The 8,128-nt window shown below is 41.0% G+C and overlaps 2 protein-coding genes across 3 annotated transcripts in view; one reads left to right on the plus strand and one right to left on the minus strand.

The window, feature by feature from the left end:
• hsd17b4 (hydroxysteroid (17-beta) dehydrogenase 4) overlaps nucleotides 1-1,617 on the minus strand; it is a 37,128-nt gene extending 35,511 nt beyond the window's left edge. The window contains exons 1-4 of the mRNA XM_016506333.1: nucleotides 1,425-1,617; nucleotides 934-987; nucleotides 749-856; nucleotides 598-657 (exon numbers count right to left, since the gene is read on the minus strand). Of these exons, the coding sequence (XP_016361819.1) occupies nucleotides 598-657; nucleotides 749-856; nucleotides 934-987; nucleotides 1,425-1,482 (280 nt within the window). The 5' untranslated portion in view covers nucleotides 1,483-1,617. The remainder of the gene's footprint in view (nucleotides 1-597; nucleotides 658-748; nucleotides 857-933; nucleotides 988-1,424) is intronic.
• A 1,422-nt stretch (nucleotides 1,618-3,039) lies between these two features.
• Nucleotides 3,040-8,128, plus strand: part of LOC107703630 (protein Largen-like) — a 7,508-nt gene continuing 2,419 nt past the window's right edge. For both annotated transcript variants that reach the window (XM_016506334.1, XM_016506335.1), the window contains exons 1-2: nucleotides 3,040-3,231; nucleotides 7,367-7,962. In XM_016506334.1, coding sequence (XP_016361820.1) covers nucleotides 3,091-3,231; nucleotides 7,367-7,885 — 660 coding nt within the window. In that variant the 5' untranslated portion in view covers nucleotides 3,040-3,090 and the 3' untranslated portion in view covers nucleotides 7,886-7,962. The remainder of the gene's footprint in view (nucleotides 3,232-7,366; nucleotides 7,963-8,128) is intronic.

Genomic DNA, 8,128 nt, shown 5'->3' on the forward strand with positions numbered 1-8,128 from the left:
TATTTTACAATAAACGTAAAACATGTTGTTTCTACAGATACAATCAACAATGGTTTTATGTTTTGCCATTAATTTGATTGTCATTCGCAATGCATCATAGGAATGTAGTTCTTTCCAAAGCTGTCAAGTACACAGTCATGTGTTTTAGTACAACTTTCAAATGCTTTTTTACTTTGAATCAGTGTTTGGGTAAAGTTTCACCTAAAACCTTTTACGTATAATGCATTATTAAGGTGTGCATAATGTACGCTGTAATGCATTATATCTTTTCATAATTGTGCATTATCTTACATTGTCTTGTGTTTTAATGCGTTATACTTTCTAAAGGTGTAATAACGGATAGATCAGTATTATAACTATGGTTACAATTATTCATCAGATCATAAAATGCATTATAAGGTGCATTACAAGGAGTAATTAATGCATTAAAAGATTTTTATAATGCATTATATATAAAGGCTATTTTTTTAAACTATTTTTATAATGCATTATATGTAAGTAAAGTGTTAACCAAGTTTGTAATGTTGCGATTCTCCTTTTAGCAGGTTGGTGTGTTTCATGGCTTTTTTAATGCTAAGACTTTTCTGGAAACGGCACCTATTCGGCCAAATGCGTCCAGCGCCGTCTGGATGAGCTTCTCACCGTCTTCCACTGAATCTGTGAGAAGAAGAAACCAGATCATCATGAACACACATGTGAATCACAGGTATGTTACTGCGCTTCAGAGCTGGAATGATTCATCACCGACCGTAATTGGCCACGGCTTTGCCTCCTTTAGCTCTGATCTCCTCCACCACTTTATCAGCGGCTGCTGAGCTCCTGCCACCTCCTTTAATATCTCCTCCCAGATCATTGACTGTGTGAAGAACAGAGAGTGAATCGTGAGTCGCGACTCACTTGAACTGAATCAATGATCCGATCAGAGCGACTCACCGATGACAGCGGCTCCTCTCTGACCGAACGCCAGCGCATATTCCCTCCCCAAACCTGCGAAACACACACGATTAACATGATTATCATCATTATCTGAGTGATTTATGGATGCCAGTCTTATCTAAACTGAATCACACCATCATGAGCAAAGAGTCATTGACTCTTATCTGCTGTTTGAACTTTGATCGACACAGAAACGCTGCATCACTGCCAAACAACACGTTTAAGTACTTAAAAAAGGCCTTTAAGCTCAATATTCAGAGCAAAATAATGCACGTTGATAAATATAAAACATCTATATTAATGCGTCAGCCGTAACTTGCACAACAAAATGTAAATAATACAGAAGATTCTCGGTTTGGTGCTCAGAAAGCGTCTGTCTGATGCATTAACGCATGAAACTTCTGCAACACTCATTATATCCCTCTATTAATGGATTAACATATTTGCATTATGTGCATAAATGCGTGAGTTTATGATGATAAACTGACCTCCTCCGGCTCCGGTCACCAGCACGACTCTGCCGTCGAAACTCAAAGGCGCTGACATCTTCAGATGATGTATGTTGTTTGTGTTTACGATGATTGAGGTGATGTGTTTTTTGCTGTGAAAGTCTGCGGATCCGCCGTGACTTTTGCCCCACTTCCGCAAACGGCGCGGTGACGTCACCGAGCAGCGGCCAATCAGATCCGCGCGTCTTCACTCCACCATGCGGCACGTGACTCTTATTTGTAAGCGCGTTATATTTATAGTGATGAATAATGCTGAATATAAACAGTCACAGCTGATGTTTGAGCTGCTGTTTTACAGTGTCAGTGAGAGTGTTAATGTGTAAAATTGTGAAATCGCCTCTGAGTGATGTGAGGAATATTTACATAAATTTGAATGTATTATTTGCATATAACCTACAAAAGCATATAGCTGATAGTCATATTGTATAGCGCTTTGATAGAAACTATTATTTTATAATTCTTTGTTAGATGTAAGTTGCGGGAGTAAACACCTTTTCTCTTTTAAAGCCCCGCCCTCTAAATCGACCTCAGCCAACCCGATGTCAGAAACCCCTGCACCCAAGATGACTGACAGGCAAAGAGCGTTTCTGATTGGCTGCCAAAGAATCGTGTGTTCTCACAGAAACGAGTGTAATTTTGTTCGCCACCTGTTTTACTGACATCTATCAGATAATAAAGACATTTTGCATGTGATATATTACAAAAAAAGAAAAAAATGCATCATAATAATCTGGTCTTTAATCATGTTCTGAAAACGTTAGCACAAAAATGGTAATTATACATGGTTCATGGAACATTTCTCTGAAAATTTTAGTTGATTCATCTAACGTCAACGTTACTTTCTATGTTCAGAGAACATTCAAAAGCAACATTCCCATAATGTTTGCAAAATGATCAAATGGAATGTTCCCTTAAAGGGGTTACATTGTCTTCTTCTCACTATAGGCCCCGCCCACTGTTTCCTATGCATTGACGGTTTGCAAATCATAACAGTGGCTGATTACTGAGAAGCCTTAAAGGACACGCCCCTTAAAGGGGTCATATGATGCGATTTCAAGTTTTCCTTTCTGACGGTTTGCAAATCATAACAGTGGCTGATTACTGAGAAGCCTTAAAGGACACGCCCCTTAAAGGGGTCAATTGATGCGATTTCCAGTTTTCCTTTCTCTTTGGCGTGTTACAAGCTGATTGTGCATATATAAGATCCCTAAAGTTGCAAAGACTAAAGTTTCAAAACGAAAGAGATAATCTTTATCAAAGTTAACGGCTCGTTCTAACACGCCCCCACATATCTACCTCACTATGTGGAAATATTAGCCTAATGCCGCCCAACTTTATTAACATAAGTAAACCTCAAGGAACATTTTAAAATAATCAAAAATCCATGTCATGACCCCTTTAAGAAAACTGGCTTTAAATCATTTTAGATTAGTTGATGACTTACAAATTGTAATTTGTTACTGATTTCGTACATGTAATCAGCTACTGCTGATATGATTTCTGATATGATTTCTGTATCATTCAGGATCCATGAGGGCTCCAGCATCAGCGCGCATGCGCGTGTGGACGCGTCGCGCAGCTCGAGACATGCGTGATCTTCATGAGCAGACGCGCCGCACAGCCGTGACGCGCTCCGCTGCGGAGGATGTCCGTTAGCGCGGCGGCGGCGGCGGCGGCGGACGGAGGCGTCAATAAAGTCCAGGTCAAGCGACAGATCAGGTGCATCGTGAAGGATCTCGAGAACATCTTGGGAGACCTGAAGGATGTGGCGAAGGAACTCAAAGAGGTGCGTGCCGAGCGTTATAAGCGCTGAGTATGATGATGATGATGATGATGATGATGATGAGCTCATGTCCATCGAGGCCTCGTGTAAACCTGTAAACATGACATTTACTCTGATGCTCGACATCATCATCATCGTCACAGACCTCTGGGCTTCATTCGTGTGAGTCAGATTCAAAGATTCGACTCTTATGTGATTGACAGCTGTCACTCACTCACTCAGGATATTAACTAGACTAGAGCAGCAGCATTCCCAGTCTGCTCTTATGTCTCATATTAAACATTTACGCCATGAAACAAGACAGATGAGTCAGGATGCGTTTTATGATCTCTGTTCAGCAGTTCGCAACATTGTTTCAAAGCAGCTTTACAGAAAACCGTGTTAATGTTAATAATATCTTAATATCTTCATGCATTATAGTCGCATTTATCAGATTAGAGCTGTGCATTAAAAGAGTTACATTTTGCGATGATATAAACAATCAGATGAGATTCTTTACAAAAGTGTACTGTATGAACCAAAGAACGTTCCCATTAAGTTATACAACTTTCGGAATGTTCTCTTAAAGGGTTTTCAAAATGTTTTTCTTGGTTATATGAGCGTTGATAGCATCACGGAGACGTCTGCATTACATCTGCAAGACGTGTTTTTTAGAGTGTTTGCTCATCTGCAATACATCTATAGGACGTCTGCTATCAGATGTCAAACAGACGTTTATTAGATGTCTTTAAGATGATTTAAAACTGACGTCTTACAGACGTGTGTCAGATGTTTGTACACAGCAGATGCTTTCCAGATCCAGTGATCTTTAACAGACCTCTTGCAGACGTACGTGTGCTTTCTTACATTTGATCATTTCCAAACATTATGGGAATGTTACTTTTGAATGTTCTCGGAACGTTCTGAAACAAGTAACATTTAAAAAAAATAAAACATTATGCAAACATCCAACTTAAGCCGTTTAAGGAAAATAAACGTTCCGCGAACAACGTATAAATAACATTTCTGTGAACATTATTCAAGTTACTTTGAACGAACATTACTGGTTCATAACTCAGAAGAGCATTCGCTGTTAGCTGGGTGTGTGGGTAAAACGTTCTCCGAATGTTCTGGCAAGGTTCTCTTAACGTTATGAACAATTGTTCTCCCAGTAACATTAATAGAACATTTGTTCAAAGGTGCATGTTCTCAAAATGCATCGCACAGAAATGTTACACATCGTTCTAACATTTTTTTTAAATGTTGCTACTTGTTTCAGAGAACATTCAAAAGTAACGTTCCCATAACGATTGCAAAATGATAAACTGAAATGTTCCCTTAATGTTTGCATAACCAAGGAAAAAAACGTTCAACGATGTTTTGAACGTTCAGACATAATGTTTAACGAGAACATTAGCAGATCATATTGTTAGCTGGGAAACTGCGTATACTTCTCGTAGCTGTAGATTGGAGTTATGGATTTGTATTGTTTGTTCAGGATTATGATCGAGTCTGAAATGTTTGCAGCTCTTCATCACGTACAGTATCTGTTCATCATGATGATGCTACAGTATTTATGGAAACACAAGTTATGAACCAGCAACGTTTACAGAACGTTTGTTCAAAGTTATCTGGTCTTTAATAATGTTCTCAAAATGTTACCACAAAAACATTACTTATACACAGTTCTAAAACTGAAATGTTTTAGTTGGACGTTTTTTAAATGTTGCTACTTGTTTCAGAACATTCAAAGAACATTAAACTGTAGCGATCCCATAATGATTGCGAAACGATAAACCGGAATGTTCCCTTAACGTTCATATAACCAAGAAAAAAACGTTTATAAAAACAATTTAAAAAATGCACATTTGAACGTTCAGAAATAACTTAATGGGAACGTTAGAAAAACTATTGTTAGTTTGGAACATACAGCACACTCTCAAAAAGTGATATATCGCAAATCTCATCTGCGTTATTGTTTATATCACCGCAAAATGTAACTATATTATTGCACAGCTCTAATCTGATAAATGCGACTCGAAGGCATGAACATATTATAAATATTAGCATCATGGTTTTCTGTAAAGCTGCTTTGAAACAATGAAAACACGAGATCATAAAACTAGTGGTCGACCGATATTGTTTTTTTGACAGCCGATATCTTAGAGCATGGTGGCCGATATCATTTTAATTTATTCTAATTAATATTTAAAAAATTTGAAATAATTTTAAAATGATATATGTGTAAAATAAGCATACTTATACTTTAGATGACAACTACTTGATTCTTGTAATCCTCAAAATAAAAGTTCCACCTTGAACACATCGGCCAAACAGAAAAACTTATCGGCCGATATTTGGCATTTTTCAAATATCGGTATCGGCCGATAAGTTTTTCTGTTTGGCCGATGTGTTCAAGGTGGAACTTTTATTTTGAGGATTACAAGAATGAAGTCGATATATCGACCTTGGCAATATATAGGTCGACCACTACATAAAACACATCCAGTTATATCGCAGTTATACAGTGCTGGCCAAAATCATTAGAACACTAGTATTTTCAGCAGCTAAAAATGTGTTTAAGTCAGTTATTTCTATCGTTTGCTGTAGTGTGTCAGTAGGAAATATCAGTTTACATTTCCAAACACAGACAGACAGACAGATAGATAGATATAGGGTTCTCAGTGTGGTTGCTAGGGTGTTGCTATGCAGTTGCTAGGGTACCCAGGGTGGTTGCTAAGGCGGTTGCTAGGGTACCCAGGGCGGTTGCTAGGGTGTAGCTATGCAGTTGCTAAGGTACCCAGGTCGGTTGCTAGGGTGTTGCTGTGCGGTTGCTAGGGTACCTGGGGTGGTTGCTAAGGTGTTGCTATGAGGTTGTTCCAAACATTAATTTGGCTATTAATTGTAACAATGCAGTGAGATTTATGTTTGTGCTGCACACAGAGATCTGATCTGATCATCATCAGTCTGTCTGGAGTCACATGAAGAAACAGAACAAACTGAGACAGACTCAATCCAGAAGAACTGATGCTTCGAGAAACCTCCTGCAAAGCTCCTGAGAAACTCTGCTCAAGTGCACCGAGGGCAAAAGCTGCTTTAAACACAAAGATGCTCACACCAAATGTTGATTTCATTTAGTTAATAGAAGCTAATTGATAAAGAAAATCTATTTATGACATTATTGACAGCATCCTCATTTTACATCATTTTTACACAAGTGATAGATAGATAGATAGATAGATAGATAGATAGATGCTAAGGACCACAGAGTGGTTGCTAGGGTATTCTAGGTGGTTGCTAGGGTACCCAGGGTGGTTGCTAAGGCGGTTGCTAGGGTACCCGGGGCGGTTGCTAGGGTGTAGCTATGAGGTTGCTAAGCTACCCGGGTCGGTTGCTAGGGTGTTGCTGTGCGGTTGCTAGGGTAACTGGGGTGGTTGCTAAGGTGTTGCTATGAGGTTGCTAGGGTACCCAAGGTGGTTGCTAGCGTGTTGCTATGTGGTTGCTAGGGTGCCCGGGCGGTTGCTATGGTGCTGCTATGCGTTTGCTAGGCTACCCAGGGTGGTTGCTAAGGTGTTCCTATGGGGTTGCTAGAGTACCTGGGGCAGTTGCCAGGGTGCTGCTATGTGGTTGCTAGGCTACCCAGGGTGGTTGCTAAGGTGTTGCTATGCGGTTGCTAGGGTACCCAGGGTGGTTGCTAAGATGTTCCTATGTGGTTGCTAGGGTACCTGGGGCAGTTGCCAGGGTGTTACTAGCATGTTCTTAACATGATTAGCATGTTGCTAGCATCAAACTTTTCACAGTACTGTAGCTTTGCAGGAGGTTTCTTGTAGCGTCTCGGAGACACAGTTCTTCTGGATTGAGTCTGTCTCAGTTTGTTCTGTTTCTTCATGTGACTCCAGACAGACTGATGATGATCAGATCAGAGCTCAAATCTCACTGCATTATTACAATTAATGGCAAAATGTATGTTTGGAAATGTAAACTGATATTTCCTACTGACACACTACAGCAAAAGATAGAAATAACTGACTTAAACACATTTTTAGCTGCTGATAATACTAGTGCTCTGATTTTGGCCAGGACTGTGTAACGGATGGTGTCTCTAGAGCACCTGGTTTCTTGTGCACGTTCATCTCGTCTCACGTCGGACTCTTCTCAGGTGGTTGAGGAGATCGACTGCCTGACGTCTGATCTCCGTCTGGAGGAGGATCTGACGGACAGCTCCAAGACGGACACGCTCAACAGCAGCTCCAGCAGCACCACCACAGCCTCCAGCGTCAAGATCTACCCCGAGGAGACGCTCTTCAGACCTCCAGCCGTCCTCACCGTCCTGAAGAGACCCACGCCGCCGGTTCCTCCGCCCCGGAGCACTCCGTCCAGAGCCGAGGAGATCCCGCTGATGCAGAGCGGAGTGCCCAGCAGAGACTCTGCGAAGAGCCTCGGCGAGAGCCGCTGTCCTCAGACCACGAGAGAGCGAGTGCGCTTCAGCGAGAAGGTGCAGTATCACGGCTACTGCCCAGACTGTGACACGAACAGCACAGAGCTGCACTTACACACCGAGCTGATCGACGCCAAACACAGTCCCGTCCATCAGTGCTCCGAGAACGGCGGCCTCGCTTTCCCCTCGCAGAAACCACACAAGACCATTTTACGCAAGTCCACCAGCACCACCGTTTGACGCAGACCGAGGCTGAACGAACTTCTCTTTATAGTTTCCTTTTGTTTGGAGAGGAGACAGAAGGAGAGTGTTGAACGGTAAGAGCTTTCAGAATCAGGAGGCGACAGCCATTTGTGACCACAAAACCAGTCATGAGGGTCAGTTTTTTTAAATTGAGGTTTATGCATCAAATATTTGAAAATCTGGAATCTGAGGGTGCAAAAAAATCTAAATATTGAGAAAATCGCCTTTAAAGTTGTCCAA

Source organism: Sinocyclocheilus anshuiensis, unplaced genomic scaffold (genome assembly GCF_001515605.1).
Source record: "Sinocyclocheilus anshuiensis isolate Anshui unplaced genomic scaffold, SAMN03320099.WGS_v1.1 scaffold1324, whole genome shotgun sequence".
NCBI classification, from domain to species: Eukaryota; Metazoa; Chordata; class Actinopteri; order Cypriniformes; family Cyprinidae; genus Sinocyclocheilus; species Sinocyclocheilus anshuiensis.